A 19,083-nucleotide genomic window follows, 5' to 3' on the forward strand; every position below is an offset into this window, starting at 1 on the left:
TAAAGCTTTGGGAGATAGAGGCAAAGTGCGTGCTGACTCTTTCCTCCAGGGGCTCACAGTCTAGTGGGAAAAACAGATACATCATAAGTGATTATGACAGAAGCGTCATCACGTTAATCTTACTTGTCTGCCTAGATGCACTTCTCAGTAACTAAATTGTAATAATATATAAAATTTAATCATGTGGAAGCAAATTTGGGCTTAAAATACTGTCAGCGTAATTCCATGTAGTTATCTTTTATAGTTGATGCCCTGGATCTGTTCTGTGTATATGTTCTCTGTAAACACTCTGTCCTATATATCAACTCTTTTTGGTGGGTTTTTTTGTTTTGTTTTGTTTTGCTTTGTGTTTTTGTTTTTTTTTTTTAACTTCTACCCACAATGCCTCATGGCTTCCAGTAGAGGGCAGCAGTTTAAGATTTTTTTTTTAAGGTTTTTTTTTCTTTTAAACCCATATTCAGTTACATCATCATCATCATCATCATTATTGATTAACATAAGAGAAAATTGCCTTCCACGTGGTCAGCATCCTTTTATAAGTAGGAATGCTTTGAAGTAGAGAATCTATATAGTGGAGTGCATTTTATTTTTAACAGTTTATCCTTGCCTTTATCTTCTCTTCCTTTGTCTGACCCTTTATTTTTGCTCTTGTAACTGAACATTGCTGATACGCATGACTGATTTAAGACTTCATAAATCATAAAGATAGTGTTAATTCTGTAGACCATGGTGTTAGAACTGACTTTTTACCCTGGAGCCTTAATCATTAAATAACTTTACAGTAAACTTAGGATGCATCTTAAAATTTACTGACACTTTTTTCCGCCCCACTCAAATTTGGCAGTCTTAGGTATTGGCCTCTTTGAAGGCACTAAGGATTACATTTTACCCTAACTTGAGTAGTAACTGTCAGAGGCTACTTAACCTCTTAGGACTAGAGTGAGACTTCATAAAATGAGGGGGTTGGATGAGATGATTGCAGGTCCATTGCAGCTTAATGACTCTTAAAATTCTATAACCATTTATTTTTCATTCTTACTGGTCAGAAGGCATTGTGTAGTCCGTTTTAACCAGAGAAATCTTTTTTTTTTTTTTAACGATTTTATTTATTTGAGAGAGAGAGCATGAGATGGGGGAGGGTCATAGGGAAAAGTAGACTCCCCACTGAGCAGGGAGAGGCTGATGTAGGGCTCTGTCCCGGGACTCTAGGATCATGACCTAAGCCAAAAGCAGATGCTGAGCTGACTGAGCAGCCCAGGCACCCCAACCAGAGAAATCTTGTAATAACTTCATCTGGTTAGAAAAATGGTCAGCTAAAATGTAGCTTAATAATGAACTGGAGGCATTGCATGTTCAGTTTTGAAACTGAGGGTTCTTGGGAATGGAGAGAAGAAATGTATACTTACCGGGAAAGGGCAAGCTTTTTTGAAGAAAAAACTTGACATTTAACTTGAAATCAGTAAGAGTAGTCCCCGTAAAGAAAAATTAAAGGCACAATATTTGCACAGACATTTACCAGTGTGAGGATAAATTGTATTAAACAGAAAAGTTGGAGTGAGGCGCTGTCCTGAGGGTATTGAGGTTTGTTTGACCTTGTACCTAAATCTTGCTTGTGACCTGACCTCACTCACTGGTGGTAAAGCTGGATTTAAGTGGAATCGGGAGTGAAGAGGAGAAAGAGGAAGGTTTTATTCTTACTGGGGCAGTTACACCTCACAGAGTGGCTTTTTTGGGATGGATTGCTATCATCTCTTACAGATCACCCCGAAGTCTTTAAGCAAAGACAGTCTCTAATTTAGACATAACAGTATGAATATGAGACTGCATTGTTTATAAAATTTGCTGAGATGGGTAAGATGAGGGAAATATATTGGAATTGATTATAAATGCATTCCTTTCTGAAACTTTGAGGACAGAAGTCTGTTTTATGTTTTTTGCTGTGAAACAGTTCTGCTAATGTCATGTAGTGGTTTTATACTCTGCATATAGAAAAGGAAAAGAGCTAACTTAACTTCCCTTGCAGTTCTCATTTGGTAACTTTACTAATACAGAGGCTGACATGTAGATGTTCAGATTCAGTAGTGTGAACATGATTATTATGCTGACATATTTGTGTTTGCGTTTGTAGTATGATATTTTACTGAGGCCCCATTCAGCTGGATAGTATTGCTTCCAGTGCCTTCTTGAGAAGTGATCTACCATAGGCCAACTTGTATGGCCGTCATCTAACAAGAAGTATAACTTTCTTTCAGTCATTGGAATTTTTGTATGACATCTTGTTGTCATCCTGATCAACACTTTGCTCATCTTCATTAATAATGGGGGGGACAAAGATTAGCACTGAGATTCAGTAACACACTTTCTCTGCAGAAACAAATCATTGTGGACCCTTTGAGCTTCAGCGAGGAGCGCTTTAGACCTTCCCTGGAGGAGCGCCTAGAAAGCATCATTAGTGGGGCCGCCCTCATGGCCGACTCGTCCTGCACACGTGATGACCGGCGTGAGAGAATTGTGGCAGAGTGTAATGCTGTACGCCAGGCCCTGCAGGACCTGCTGTCAGAGTACATGGGCAATGTGAGTATCAGAACTTTTCTTTGAAGTGAGAGTTTTCTGTAACAGATATTGGATCTGATGGCAAGTATGCTCTTGGTTCCTTGACCCTTTAGGATGGGGCAGATTTTTCAAGGAATGGATAAGAAAGTGGCTTTCTATGTTCCCCTTTCCTCCGAACTTTTTATATTTAAAAAATGTTAACTTGTAAAAATTCTGCAGTGAGCACCCATCTCCCCTTTATCTAGATTCACCAGTTAATACTTAGATACATGTGCATGTTTGTGTGTACAAATGTATGATTTATTTGTATAAATATACACACGCAAAACCTTTTTTCCATATAACATTTGGATGTAAGTTGCAGACATTGTGTTGGTTCAACTCTAAATACCTTAGCATCCGTGTACTAAGGATAATGACATTCAGTATCCCTAGAATCCCATTATCACATCTAGGCTAGCATCTAATTTTGGGCAAAAGGGAATGCTGAAAGTATTTATTATAGTTGGTAGTTTTTTCATGGGCCATATAGAATGTCATAAGAAATGGTATTAATTACAGCTGTTAGGTGAACTGAGTAGTGGTTTTGAATTTTTAAGGTTTGTGTTTAAAAACCAGTGCTGTAAAAAAATTTTTTTTTCTGTAGATAATACTGTACTTGTTGATTTTTATCTCTTTTGTCATTACCTTCCTTTTTCCTTCCCTGATGCTTCTGCCATTCCAGTTATTCAATGCTTAGAGTTACTGTAATTTAGACTTCGTACCCGATATTTACTGTTGCAGAAAAGGAATAAGTTAAATTAAATTTATATAAAATCATTTTAAAGGGAAGAGAACAATATGAACTAGTTCCTACTAGTGATTTTTGGTTGTTTAATGCTTTCCGGGGGAAGATCTTGGTACTTTCTCATGTATTCATTTGCCATACATCTTATTTGTTCACTTATATGCCTATATAAGTGAACATATAATGGTGAGTCATAATGGAATTCCTAGGGTGAAGATGAATGCCTTAGTGTGTTTATCTTTTTTCTACCATATTGTGAAATTAGTGAAGCATATTGAATTTTTTTTAAGCCATTGCCATGTTTTGATCGTATGCAGTCTACCTCAGAAAAATGAGATTAGAGGCTTAGTTAAATCAAATGGAAAAAGCAGTTGATAAGTCAGTGAAAATGTGGGGCACATTTAAAAATCTGTACCTAAGCTTAAAAACAGAAAATATGTAAAAGGGGTAATTTGAAGAATGATTCACGATATTAGAGTTTTAAACAGGGACACAAAGGACTTGGTATGTGTGTGGATCAGTTATCTGCTCTCACATGTAGTACTGAAGTGGTACAAAAATATCAAACGTAGTTATGATTAGGAAAACGCTTTAAAAACAGTCTTTGTTCAGGAAGAATACGTGATAAATTTCTTTTTAATTCTCCATATGAGAGCTTCCTAACCATTCTGCATATAAGAGCTTCCTAACGATCCCTGAGTCTTGGGGTTGTTCAGATCTTGGCCTAGTCATCTCTGGTCATGAGTAACCTTCTAGTTTCTCTCCAGAGTGTCATACAAAAACTATTTTCAGTTAGTGCCACAGATATAAGTAAAGGTAGGAAATACTCCTTTATACTTGAAGACATGGAGACCATAATATCACGTAACATTTTATTATATAAGTGAAAGCTAGAACAATGATCTTTGTTTGCCTGAAATTTAAAGATTATGGCGGAAGTTTTAAAAGAAGTTATCTTGGAATTCAGATTATGTTTTAGAGGATGGTCTCTGGACATGTTTTTCTTAAAAATAAAATATTTAGTTCTCTTGTATTGACTCACGTAACATTGAGCAGGTTAGGTACTGTCAACAGTGATGGAACGAAGATAAAGCAAGGGGGAGGGCAATGAAGCATGCTTGAAAGCTTAGAACATCACAGGGTCTGCAAGAAGCAGAAACAATGGGGTGAGATTTTTACTTACTTAGGAAGCTTTCAAAAAAGCATTTAGAACCTTTAGTAACAATCAGAACTTAACCTGCAGTATGTGCCCCTTGCTAACTTCATACTCAGTATGTGTCACATGCAAAGTAGTAGAGTGCTGGGCACTGGGTGGAGGAGGAAAGAGGTACTGATCTTTCCCTTCTAATACAGGGTCTGCCATTTGTGGGGACTGCCATTGTACTGCTAAAATGCCATGGGGATTGCTAGGAGGATGAAGTTATTTCTAGCTGGGAAACCTGAGAGGTCTTTATGGAGGATTTATTTTACATTCTTTAGCTCTACCTTGAGTTTTAAAAAATGGCTCACTTTAAGTTTTGATTATTTTTCTTAAAAATATTAGACAAATAATTATGATACATGGTAAGTTAAGACAATCTGGCTTAATTAAAACTGGTTCACTATGTGAAACTTTGTAGACAGAGTGGTCAAGTACAGAGTAGCTGGTGTATTTTTATTTTTTATTTTTTTTGTTTGTTTGAGAGAGAGAGAGTGCATGCCTGCCTGTGTATGAGTTGGGGGGGGAGAGACAGAGGTAGAGGGAGACCAGGAGGGAGAGAAGCAGACTGCCTGCTGAACACAGAGCCCAACTTGGGGCTCAGTCTCATGACCCTGAGATCATGACCTGAGCCGAAACCAAGAGTTGGCCACTTAACTGACTAAGCCACTCAGGCGCCCCTGATATATTTTTATTTTTTTCATTTCCTGGCTTCTTTTTTCTCTAGGTACATACTCTTAAAATCTTGCTGTTATCTCTAGTCTTCCTTCTTCATCCTGTGTGGTCATTTACCAGATTTCCATTGGTCTTTCCTTTAAGGCAATGATTTTGAACTTTGGATGCACATTAGAATCCTTAAAAAAAAGGGGAACTTTAAAAAAATCTTGATGTCTAGGTTGTACCCCATTTAAATCAGGGTACTGAATTGAGGCCCAGACGACAGTATTTTTTTTTTTTAAGATTTTATTTATTTGGTGGAGAGCGCAGGTGAGGGACATCAATGGGGGTGGGGTGCAGAGGGAGAGGGATAAGCAGACTAACCGCCAAGCAGGAAGCCCAATGATGTGGGGCTCCGTCCCAGGACCCTGGGATCACAACGTGAGCCACCCAGGTGCTCCCAGGTGGCAGTATTTTTTAAAAGTTCCTCAAGTGATCCAAAGTGTAGTTAAGGTGGAGAAACTCTTCTCATGCTTTATTGCATTTGTCCATACTGTCTCCATTGCCTTATTCTAGACTCTACGCACCTTCTTTGTTGTCTAGTCTGTTCTGCTTGCTTAGGGGAGTGCTCACATCTTCAGTAGGACATAGTTCATTCTGTGTTTCGAATTCTCTTCCTACCTGTTGAAAACTTAACCTGCTCTTGCTTCAAGGCCCACATTTTTTTTCATCTGTTTTGCTGATGCCTCTTTCAGACTGCACCATCCTGCATTATTTTTTTGCTGCTGGAAGTTTTGTACCTAATTGTTGACTTCCTTGAATTGTCGCTTAATTGTATTTTCTTTATCCATGTGATTTCTGCAACTATGTTTAAGCTTGTAAAAGACAGGAACTGGGGCACCTGGGTGGCTGGGCTTGGAGTCTGCTTAAGATTCTCTCCCTCCCTCCTTCTCTGCCCCTCTTCCCCTCTGCATGCCCTCTCTAAAACGAATGAATGAATGAATGACAGATCTATTTTTAAAAATCCTTTCAGGGGCTGGTATAATATTAGAAGAGGTATTCAGTAAATGATTTCTTTGTAGATTAACTAATGCTGACATGGGATGAATGAAGCAGACAATTTTGCATAGTCATGGTGTTAGGGATATTAGTGAAAAAAATCAAAAGATCCTTGCCCTTATGGGCTTTACATTCTAGAAGGTTATAGGGAAAGAGGCCATGGGTGGTTTACCACTACTTCTTGTAGATCTCAGTATATGAAGACATTTGTAGAAAAAATTAAACCAAGTACTCTGAAATAAGCAGTGAGGGAAAGTGGTGTCCTAGGTCTCAGTAGAGTTAAATTTGATTCATCAGGTGAAAGCCAAACTCCCTTTTAAAGGTGTCAAGGGCCAGGAGGGCAACAGCCTTAATGCTCCTGCTTACATTGTGGTTTAAAGAGTTGGAGGTTACTCTTGGCTGTATTGCTAACTTACTGTAGTGAGGGCTAAGAGATATTGATGTTAAAAGTAATGCATTTGACCCCTACTTACTGAACATTATGGAAATGCCTCAGATGCATGACAATAAAGGTCTTTTGACATTCAGTGGATCTTTGTAATTCCACAAATGACTTCCAGGTTTCCTTGAAATGAAATGTGGTTATTGTGGTTAAGTTTAATTTGTTCCTGCTCTATCAGCTTAAGGTTACTCCTGGAAGGGTTCTAGAAAAAGAAAAACAGCTTGGATGGGTGTCCTAATCTTAAAAGGCTTAAAAGTGAATGGATTGAAATTAAAGTGAAATTAATTGAAGTTGAAAAAGAAATTGTTACCACTTTATTTTTTCATAATTGAAAGTCATACATTTGCATTAAATTAATGAACCACCACTATTAACATTTAGGAATAGGCATTCCAGTTTTTTTCCCTTTCTTGTATGTAGTATTTCTTTTTTTAATTTTAAAATAGTTTTAACCCCTTACTGTTCCCTGCATATAAACAAAATATATAATTAGGGTTCAAACCATTATGTTAATGGGTTAAAACAAACTGAGGTTAATGGGTTAAATTTTTTCTTTCTTAAATACATAACTGACTTTGGAACTCAGTTGTGTGTTTGAATGTTCTCTGAAGTTATTTCAATGCCAGTGAAAAACAACTTTCTGAAGGGCCTTGTACTTTATGCAGTTGAATTCTATATTTCTTTTTTTTTTTTTTTTTTTTTTTTTTTTTTTTTAAAGATTTTTTATTTATTTATTCGACAGAGATAGAGACAGCCAGAGAGAGAGGGAACACAAGCAGGGGGAGTGGGAGAGGAAGAAGCAGGCTCACAGCTGAAGAGCCTGATGTGGGGCTCGATCCCAGAACGCTGGGATCACGCCCTGAGCCGAAGGCAGATGCTTAACCGCTGTGCCACCCAGGCGCCCCGAATTCTATATTTCACACTCTTCATTCTGCTGAGGGATATGCTGATCGTCAGTATGTTCCTTTCTCTTATTTGAGCTTGTGCTTTGTGTTGTTTTCCCAGTAGTAGAATTTACTGTGACCATTCTTTTTTTTTTTAAAGATTTTATTTATTTATTTGACAGAGATAGAGACAGCCAGCGAGAGAGGGAACACAAGCAGGGGGAGTGGGAGAGGAAGAAGCAGGCTCATAGCAGAAGAGCCTGATGTGGGGCTCGATCCCATAACGCCGGGATCACGCCCTGAGCCGAAGGCAGACGCTTAACCACTGTGCCACCCAAGCGCCCCTACTGTGACCATTCTTGTTACCACACTCATCTTCAAGCCCCCTGACCTCTCAAAAAATAAACAAAACCCCTCCTCCCTACCTGTTACCCCCAGATCTGAAAATACTTAACACAGTATCTGAAATAGAGAAGACCCTCAGTCTTTGAAATGAATTCCGTTTGGTTTTGTCCTAAGCAGTCTTGATCAGCGGTTCATGGTCATGTGTTGACTGCTTGGAGTTAGGACTTAACAATTGATGAGAGCAAGCACAGGCTTGAGTAGCTCTAGCTCTGTGCCATCCAGTGTGGGAGCCAGTAGCCGGATGTGGCTGTCAAGTACCTGAAATGTGACTAGCTTAAACTGAGATGTGCTGTAAGTATAAACTCCTCGCCGTATTTCAAGGACTGAATACACAAAAAAGGATGTAAAATATCTCAATATGTCACAATATTTTGGGTATATTGGGTTAAATATAGTCTGTTCTTAAACTTCTTTTTTACCTGTTTCTTTTTATTTACATCTACTAGAATATTTAAAATTATATGTAGTTTTTGTTTCTTGGTCACATTATATATCTCTTGGGTGGTTCTGACTCCTGAGTAACCAGCGAGCTAAGGTGAGTAGATAAAAGAGTTTACCATCAACCTCCTTATTGAATATCCAGAATTGTACCATATCCATACATGGTAGCTATCACAGCTTGTATTTTTTATACCCAAAAGTATAGTTTCAGACAGAAGAAAATTGGTACAGCTTAGAACCTGGTGAGGATGATGTTGCTTAAAATATATTTTATGTTTGTTCTTGCCCAAAAACATTGGATGCAGTGATATTAGGATCCTAAAAGAAGAGTGCAATAACTGGGCTTTTTTTTTTTTTTTTTTTTGTATTGCACTGGGTATGTGTTTGAGGGGTTTGATTATGTTAATAGAGCAGGCATAAAATTTTTATTTTATTTGGATAATAGTTTGATATGGAATGTATGACTAGGATGCAGTTAATATTCACTTTCAAAGATATATTGTTACTTTAGTGAAGGGGAGCACTTAATTTAGATGCTAATCTTTCTCAGTTTTACAAATGCCTTCCTGGAATCACTTTAGCATAGCCAGAGCTTCCCAGCCTTTGAAGGAGTCTTCGAAGAGCTTGTTACTACATTATTTTGTAGCTGCATTTCCAGTTTTCAAAATTAGAATAGCTTACTTTTTTTCTGATTATAATTCTGAGTTCATTATATATCACGTGTAATCCTACCACCTATTCCAGTCGTATTTGTGCATATGATTGTATGCACACACATATCAATTCTTTTCTTACCATTTCTTGCCAGTGTCCTAAAAGACAAATGTTTTTACCTGTTTTACTGCCGTAATAAGCTGTATTGAGTTGTTATTTGCTCAAAAATACATACACATACAGCTGAGATCTCTGTCCTGAAAGTCTGAGCTCTTAATACCTTTATCATTGTGCATCTTTATTACAGCAAATGCAGTTTTACATCATCATCTTTAATGGCTGCAGAGCTTTCCACTGTATTGCTTTATAAATGATTGTTCTGAAATTAAATACTCCACCCTAAATAAGATAAACCCAGGTCTGGTATAGCTGCTTGAAGTGAGCCAAACAGGAAAGCTTTTTACAGTGCCCTAGACTTTCTGATGTTACTTGAGTGTCACAGATGTTTCATTTGGCTCTGTGATGTGCAGCTACGTGGCTGAGTTTTGTTATACAATATGCTTTGATGTCCATCTTTGTTTGAACCTATGGGTATCCTGTAATAAACTCTCACCTGTATTGCTAGGCCATAGTTCTGTAGCTGTTCTTGCATATGATTTTATCGATTTGTTAGTGTAAGCTTTTCTGTGAGCTGCCTAGCATATTTGGAAGAATATAGACATAAATAGATGTTGCATTGAATGCAAAATTTGAGCACATGTAGGACTTGTTTCTATTGATGGAGCAACATTTATTTAATTTGGAAATCTTATTTGTCAAAGATTGTGTGGTTTTTCTCACAGTGGGAGGCGAGAGGTTTGAAAGACCTTCTTAACTCTGAGGAGGACCTCTCCTCAAGTTATATTTTATGTTGCTTTCTGAGAGTTTCAAGGTTCTTCCTTTGTGTGCTGCTCTGGCATTACAAATTGCAGTATTTAACACGCAAGCTTTTAACCTTTTATATACAGAAAGACGCATGTTTACGTATTGAATGAAATGCTCCTGGCCTAATGGAGCAATAGTGGAATGGTCTCTTGAGATTAGGATGATGGAGTAGATATGGAAGCCTGCCCAGTGTCAGGCTGCAGATGGATCAGGTTTTAGCCTCCTTGAGATGGCTGTTAGACTATCCTTGGTATTATTTTATGCTCTTCAGAAACTGGGCAGGCTTAAAAAGATTTTATATCAAAAAATGTTTTCGGATTAAAAGGTTAAGCCTCTAAATATATCAGTGTTAGTAATTGTCGTTAGGTGGTGGGGTGATAGGCAATATAAATTTTCTTCTATATTTTGCCCCACGTTTTTTGGGCAGTGTTTCTTAGGATCATGATGACAGTTTAAAAGTAAACTTAGACCCCTTAGTTTCATGCATCTTAGATTTTGGTTTTTTTTTTTAAGATTTTCAAAAAATTTTTTTATTTATTTGTTTATTTAGATTTTATTTATTAATTTGGCAGAAGAGAGAGAGACAGAACGCAACCAGGGGGAGCAGCAGGCAGAGGCAGAGGGAGAGGCAGGCTCCCTGCTGAGCAAGGAGCCCAGTGCAGGACTTGATCCCAGGACCTGGGATCATGATCTGAGCTGAAGGCAGACACCTAACTGACTGAGCCACCCAGACACCCCTATTTATTTATTTTTTAAAAAGATTTATTTATTTATCTTAGAGAAAGAGCATGCTTGCACTAGTGGGAGGGGCAGAGAGAGGGAGAGAGAATCCCAAGGAGACTGTGAGCTGAGCATGGAGCCTAATGTGGGGCTCAATCCCGGGACCCTGAGACCATGATCATGGCATTCAACCGACTGCAACACCCAGATGCCCCTAAAGATTTTATTTTCAAGTAATCTCTACACCCAACTTGGGGCTCAAATCCATAACCCCAAGATCAAGAGTCCCAACTGGAGCCAGCCAGGCACCCCTTAGGTTTTGTTTATAATTATATACTGTGTTTATTTCCAAGGTACTATTAATATGGGAACATTGAGGATTTTTCACTTTAATACGGCCTTGATTCATCTATTTAAGGTAATGATTCATTCAAGACTAGTTTGACTGAAGTGACAAGTTGTGTGTTTTTTTTGCTTTGTTTACTATAATATACATTTCTAACAAGTATTGGTCAAAATACGGTCTCTTACCTCTGTGTGATGGATAGTGTTTGCGTCATCCTTTTCTTGAACTGTTTATCCAAGTGATTTTTGACCATGGAAGTGTAGAATTGTAAAATGTAGGATTTGAAGGTGACATTAATTGTTAGTGCAGGGGTTGACAAATTATAGTTCTCAGGTTAAGTCTGGCTTGCTTCCTATTTTTGTAAATAAAATTTTGTTGAACATAGCTCTGCCCATTTATATATCATCTGTGGCTGTTTTTCTGCTACAGTGGCAGAGTTGAGTAGTTGTGATCTAGAATGTTCATATGCGACAAACATCTAAAACTGAAAGTGGATCGCTTCTAAAGCCTAAAATATTTGCTATCTGGCCATTTCCAAAAGTCTGGTGAGATTTAATGTAGTCCAGCCCATACTTTTTTTTTTTTTTTGAAGGTTCTAAGTTACCAATTCAATTTCTTTAATGCATATAAGACTATTTAGGTTATGTGTTTCTTCTTGGATGAATTTTTGAAGTTTGTGGCTTTAAAGGAGTTGTCCATTTTATCCAGCTAGTCAAATGTTATATGCAGAGTGTTGTTTGTAGGATTCTCTTACTATCTTTTTAATGTTTGTGGGGAGTCTGTAACCATATTCTCTAATTTATTCCTAATATTGGTAATTTGTTTTTTTTTTTTTTTTTGGTCAGTCTGGCTATAGGTTTATCAATTCTGTTGATCTTTTGAAATAACCAGTTTTTAGTTTTACTGATTTTTCTCTGTTATTTTCAATTTTACTGATTTCTGCTCTTTAATCATTTTTTCCCCCCTTCTGCTTCCTTTGGGTTCATTTTGTTATTCTCGAGTTTCTTGAGGTGAGAATTCAGGTTATTGGTTTGAGACTTTTTTTTTTTTTGGGTGAAGATTTAGGGCAGATTTTCATATAAGGCCTACTTTATCTGCATCCCATAAATTTTAATATATTGTCTTTTTTGTTTAGTTCAAAGTATTTTAAAAGTTTTCCTTGAGTCTTCCTCTGACCAATGGATTATTTGACAGTATATTATTTAATTTCCAACTGGATGGAAATTTTTTTGGTTATATTTCTTTTATTTCTAGTTTAATTAAAACTTAATATCCCCAAAGAATGTACTTTGCATCATTTCATTTCTTTAAGTTGTTTATCGGAGTTTATTTTATGACCAAGTGCTACTTTTGTGAATGTTGTATCTGATTTATCAACGTCAATTAGAGCCAATTGGTTGATGGTATTGGTTGATGCAGTTGGTTCCGTTCTTCCATACATTATTTATCTTTTATCTGTATCTGTCTGTCTATTGTCAGCTTGCTGTTAATGATTTCTGAGAGAGGAGTGTTGCGTACAGCTGTAATTGTGGATTTGGCCCTTTCTTACTTCAGTTCTCAGGTTGCTACTCTACGCAGTCTGTATGTGGTTTTTAAGTGCAGTCATTGTGATAAGGTGGATTGGGTTTATTCCTTTTTATTTTTATTTATTTATTTTTTCAAAGATTTTATTTATTTATTTGTCAGAGACAGCCAGCGAGAGAGGGAACACAAGCAGGGGGAGTGGGAGAGTAAGAAGCAGGCTCCCAGCCGAAGAGCCCGATGTGGGGCTCGATCCCAGAATGCTGGGATCACGCCCTGAGCCGAAGGCAGCCACTTAACGACTGTGCCACCTAGGCGCCCCGGGTTTATTCCTTTTTAACCAGAAGCAAAACCCAGTCACCTCTTTTCAAAACAGCCTGAAAGTAGGGATAACTTGGGCCTGATAATACCCAGGTAAAGACAGGACTAGAGCTGAGGCTTCTGGGTTTTAGTCCAGGGCTACTCCTGCTGATACTTTTCACGTGTGATACCATGGACCGTGGACAATAAGCTAATGCTTCCAGAGAATAGGACGTACTAAGCTTGATCAAGTAACTTCCCTAGAGCTGCTTTCTCAGCGGTAAGACTGGATTGTTAATGGCTGCCCCCCCCCCGATTTTGTTTAAAGGCACAGAGAACCAATCAAGTAAGACCAAGTGAAATGATGAAGATGGGATAATGGGTGGTAGTATTGCAAAAATATGAAAATGCCTTGAAACAAAAGAGCAGTAAATGAAGTATAGCCTTGAACAAGGTAAACAGGAATCTGCGTAGTCAGAGACTGGGGCTGTTCCTTTCTTAAAGAGCAGCAGGTCCTTTCTGGCTTTGAGTGACAACTCTGTTCCTTGCTGCCCTCTTCCTATAAGAACTAACGTGGCACCACCCCATCCTCAGTTTGCGTGTTCTTTAGTTCAGGCATTTAATCACAGCAGACAAGAAGGGTCATTTTCCCTCCTCAACTGAGGGGGTGGAGAGGGGAATAGATAGCATATTTGATGTGGACATAAAAGTATAAAGTGCTAGGGGCGCCTGGGTGGCACAGCGGTTAAGCGTCTGCCTTCGGCTCAGGGCGTGATCCCGGCGTTGTGGGATCGAGCCCCACATCAGGCTCCTCTGCTATGAGCCTGCTTCTTCCTCTCCCACTCCCCCTGCTTGTGTTCCCTCTCTCTCTGGCTGTCTCTATCTCTGTCAAATAAATAAATAAAGTCTTAAAAAAAAAAGTATAAAGTGCTATACACTTGAAAATTGGCATTGTTCTATTTATTTTATTTTATTTTTAAAAAGATTTTATTTATTTATCTGACAGAGCACACAAGCAGGGGGAGTGGCAGGCAGAGGGAGAGGGAGAAGCAGACCTCCCCACTTAGCAGGGAGCCCAATGCGGGACTTGATCCCCTGGGATCATCACTTGAGCTGAAGGCAGACGCTTAACCGACTGAGCCACCCAGGTGCCCTGAAAATTGGCATTGTTTTAGATACATTTCTAATACAGTTCCTTTTTCCTCATTTATTCTTTTTGATCCAAAAAGTAGGGTTTATTTTTGGTAAAATCGTCATGTGTAACATGTAAGAAATTCATTTAAAATATTGTTACTGTTTAAATGTGGCAAACTAGGTATCTGGGAGGTTACCTGTTTTATCTAGAATGCTCATATGTGACAAATACGTAAAATTAAAGCTTATCAGTCATAACTTTATACCTTGATATTTTCTGTGTTTTTTTTAATGATTTTTTTTGTTACGTTAATCACCATACAGTACATCCCCGGATTCCGATGTAAAGTTCGATGCTTCATTAGTTGCGTATAACACCCAGTGCACCATGCAATACGTGCCCTCCTTACTACCCATCACCAGTCTATCCCATTCCCCCACCCCCTCCCCTCTGAAGTCTTCAGTTTGTTTCTCATAGTCCATAGTCTCTCATGTTTCATTCCCCCTTCTGATTACCCCCCTTTTCTTTATCCCTTTCTTCCCCTACCGATCATCCTAGTTCTTATGTTCCGTAGATGAGAGAAATCATATGATAATTGTCTTTCTCTGCTTGACTTATTTACCTTGATATTTTCTGTCCATTGATCTTACATTTGTTTTTAAATTACATATTTTGGAGGACTTAAGGTAGTTAATAAAACCTCTTGAGTTTCCAAACTGTCCTTGCCAGAGACAGGTATAGCCTGTTGTGCCAGGAAATTTCCTTTTCTCTCATTTCAAGCCTGCTTTCTTAAAAGTTAGTTTGGTTTTCATATTTCTTAGTCATAATATAAAATTAGAAGGGTAAAAGTCTGTAGAATGTGATGTTTTCTTCTCTGAGTGAATGTCCTTACTATTTCTGTTTATTTTGGGTTGAATCTGTGTTCACATCTGATGACTGCTAAGTAAGTGCTTGACAGTCACTAAATAGCTTATTTTTTTTTTAAAAGTGCAGTATTGGATTTTCAGAACCAAAAACTGCTTAAAACTGATTTTGTTTGGTCATTCTCTGGAAATGGCACTGGGACCTTTTTGTAATGGCATGATTTGGAGACATACTATAAGAAAGATATTTTCTTTCCATGATTTATACTAAAACAACATCTGGGCAGTAAATTGTCTTACAAGTGTTATTTTCAGATGTGTTGAAATGATTGGCCTCCTGTTTTGGTTTTACTGTAGTTACAGATTGTCTGACTTTTGGTTTTGTAAAAAATTTGCATTTTGTAATTGTCTACCAAATAGAATGCCGTGTAGCATCTTATTTCAAGGCTTCCTTGCTAATTGTCCTTTAAATTTAACGCCAGAGCACACTTCTCCTGAATTATTACTTCTTTCTACTTTGAGGGAGAATTATTGGTTTTGTAGATTCAGATATGAAACTCCTAGGAATGAAAAGATTTATGTTTTGGCTTGCCCTTATTTTGTGTCTATATGAACATTGCTTATTATTTCTTTGTATAAAGTAACCTGAAATACTGTATAAGAAAAGTCATAAATATTTGACCAGTGATACCCAGTTATAATCTTTAGAGCTCATAATAATAAATATACGTGGTCCTGGGAAGCAGAACATATTTGTTTATCTTTTTTTTAAAAGATTCTCTACTGTGAAAAATAAAGCCATTATGTATGGAAGAATTGTTTGGTTTTTAAAAATTGGTTGTTCACATATATACCCTTAGTGTCTTCTGTTGTGATAAAGGACCCCCTTGCCCCCCTTTTAAAAACAGGTTTTTCTTAGACTGTTAAAAATTTTTTTAAAAGATTTTATTTATTTATTAGAGAGTGAGAGAGCAGAAGCAGGGGGAGCGGCAGGCAGAGGGAGAGAGATAAGCAGGCTCCCCATTGTGCAAGGAGCCTGATGTGGAACTCCATGTGGAACTCCATCCCAGGACCCTAGGATCATGACCTGAGCTGGAGCAGGCTCTTAACCGACTGAGCCACCCAGGCATCCCTAGACTATTAAAATTTCTTAATTGAGGCAATGGACTCAAAGCATTAGGAGGACATTTGTTAGTTTTTCTTTTTCAAAACAGTATTAAATTTTATAGCATTCAGAAAAAAATGCGGTTTTAGGACTGAAAATTTCTAATCAGTATTTTTTAAAACTTACTCCATTGACTAGTTCTTCCTTGCTATCTACAGCTCTTTCATTTTAGCAAACTCTAGAAGTTAAAGTCAAACTAATTTTTTTGACTAGGGTTTCCCAAGCCAGCACAAGATTACCCATTTTCTTAAAACCACTCAGAATCAAGAATTATATTAGTTATAGGATATGATGATAAATGTCAGTAACTGTGTTTTTTGATTTGAGGCTTTGGTCAAGTGCTAGTTCTTTTAATGCTCAAGAGTTGACAAGATTTTAATGTCTAGATATGAACATAGGTTTATGGGGAATGGTACGTATAGGAGAATCCCTTATTAAATGACCCAGTGTTGTGGATTTGTTTTGAAATATTCCAGCAGTAAAATAACAGTATCACAGATGTTAAAGCTTGGTGATGTTGCATAAGGAAGTTCATTTACTATTCTCAGTCCTTCTGGATATGTTTGAAAAATCCCATATTAAGTTAAAAAAGAAAGACATACCATCATCATTATGGTTATTTGAGTAGGCCAGGATAATAATATCTAATTAGGTTATTAGATGTCTAAGGACACATTCCCTACCATGTGGACAGCCCTTCTAGGGCATTTGTCTGTCTTGCAAATTCTGGAAAGCCTTTGTTTTATCTCATCCAATCCCCACAACGTCCCTCAGCTTGTAGCCTGGCCTGTGTTGTCTTTTAAGTCAATTAGGTTCTCTTAAGAATTTGTGTGGGAAAATAATGAGAAAATGTGCAATTAGAAAATGGGAACTGAAGCAGGAAATTATGATATTAGGTAAGTCATGAGAGGTCATGGCAAGGTGAATTTGTGGTTGAGCAGCAGCTATGAATTAGATAGGCAGCATAGATGGTAAGAATGGGTCAGGTATTTGAGTTTGGAGTAGGGTGCAACCAGTCAAGAGGATCTGAGGCTTCTGTATGGCTACTCCTAAGGCTGTTTGCCTAGCTGTGCTTGGGTTCTTGTATGCATGTGTCCGTGGAAGTAACCCCTTTATCAGTAGATTTGATTTCTTCTTTCTCCAGGAAAACCAAAAACCAAAACCAAACCAAAACAAAAAAACCCCCAAAACTGGTGTATTTATTGGGTGATGCAGTTTTCTTGGTGAAATTCTTAGTAAGCACTTTTTATTAGAGGGTCAAAATGGTTATTGCTTAATCATGTAGGTATTTGTGATCCGGTTCCACAAGCATTCCAAGAGCCATTGCCCTCCCCTGAGTCATATCTTAAAGCTGTATTTTGTATAGTAAGAAACTTTTTTTCTTATATACTTATTATGTAATTTAGTAGTAATGTTTACATTGCTGTTACCTGATTTTGATCGAATGGAATTTAATAAATGGTAATAATCAGGACTTTCTGGAGGAAGTGGTATAATTTGTCTTCTTGAGATTTCCTATTAATTGAGAAGTTGCCCCAATATAGTTTTTGGTGGCCTAAACGCTGGTTTGTTGGTCGGCCTGATTTCAGAGTCCTTGCGTTTGCTGTTGATTATGAAGACATGGCCTATCGCTAGAGAAAGCCTTGACTGAATATAAACATCCTATCTACTATTATCTTTCTCTGTTTTTCCTTTTTTAGTACTCTTCCTGTGGGCAAAAATTAGAATGAGGAGATCTGGTTTAGAAGAGATAATACTGGTACAATGGAGTTAAAAAAACCCAAATGAAATTGTTTTATTATTATAAAGCACTGGAGCAAGTATAAAACTATTTATATTAAATAGGATATACAAAGATGGAAAGACAAGGTTGACGTTGATTGGCATTGAGGAGTAGGTGGAGGGAGAAACAACAATAGATTCAGAATGAGGAATAAATTAGTGTGCAGGGGATGGCGAAATTTCTGGGCTTGGTGGGAATGAAGAGGTATTAAAGAATCATTTTACAAGCAAGAGTGGTTAGAAACTGCCTGTTTTCCCCTATTAGTGGGTGGCTCACTGACATTGTCAGAGGTCTTGGGAAATGTTTGCCTTTTCCCCTTTAATTTGCTCCTGTGTAGAAAGTTACTGTTCAGACTCTAGGTTAGGGGCTTGTGAAGAGAGGTGTTTTGATCATATTGTTGTTATCATATTATAACATCTTCAATTGGCAGCTTTTTTATAGGGTAGATTTAGCCTTTGATAGATTTCTTCAGGCCCAAGAGAATGATCTGCTGAAGTAGAAAGGAAACTATTCCAGTTAGCCTCTAGACAGTGACACATTAAGGACTAATGACTGCCAAAAGGAAATGTCAAACGCTAAGCTAGTCTACTTTCTTTGGCAGCTGAGAATCCGGTGAATCAACAGTTTTAGGGGGTGTGTATTTAATGTGGGTGGAGGAAGAGAGTGTCTAACATTCTTTAAGGCCCTGTTAAGTTCGGCACTCTTGGACTTCGTTCCAGTTTCTACTTTTCTAAACCCAAGAAAGGCACATGCCGTAGAAAATGGGTAGTTACTTTTCATGTAGGTAATAACTGGATGGAAACATTTTGAGATGTGTTTATGGGCGTTGTTTTTATGTATTTTTATTTAATTGTTGATAGCTGGCTGAAATGTGTTGCCATTTGTATGAGGGAGAATACTTTAGAGTTTTGATTGCTTTTGTACCTTTTATCACAAACAGGAATTACCTGAAGAGTCTTTTGAAAGAGAAAGGATAAATTTGTGATTCTTGAGGTTTAAGGAGCAAATTCAGGCTGAATACTAAAAATTACTTGTAAGGAAAGGACAACACATTTGTAACTTTTATTTTATTTATTTATTTATTTTAAAAAAGATTTTATTTATTTATTCGACGGAGATAGAGACAGCCAGCGAGAGAGGGAACACAAGCAGGGGGAGTGGGAGAGGAAGAAGCAGGCTCATAGCGGAGGAGCCTGATGTGGGGCTCTATTCCAGAGCACCCAGATCACGCCCTGAGCCGAAGGCA

At 37.7% G+C, this 19,083-nt stretch overlaps 1 protein-coding gene across 1 annotated transcript in view; it reads left to right on the plus strand.

Annotated features, from left to right (window-relative positions):
- CTNNA1 (catenin alpha 1) overlaps positions 1-19,083 on the plus strand; it is a 176,097-nt gene that overhangs the window by 64,969 nt on the left and 92,045 nt on the right. The window contains exon 7 of the mRNA XM_034656084.1: positions 2,371-2,574. Within this exon, the coding sequence (XP_034511975.1) occupies positions 2,371-2,574 (204 nt within the window). The remainder of the gene's footprint in view (positions 1-2,370; positions 2,575-19,083) is intronic.

This window comes from Ailuropoda melanoleuca, chromosome 3 (assembly GCF_002007445.2).
Source record: "Ailuropoda melanoleuca isolate Jingjing chromosome 3, ASM200744v2, whole genome shotgun sequence".
Taxonomy (NCBI): domain Eukaryota; kingdom Metazoa; phylum Chordata; class Mammalia; order Carnivora; family Ursidae; genus Ailuropoda; species Ailuropoda melanoleuca.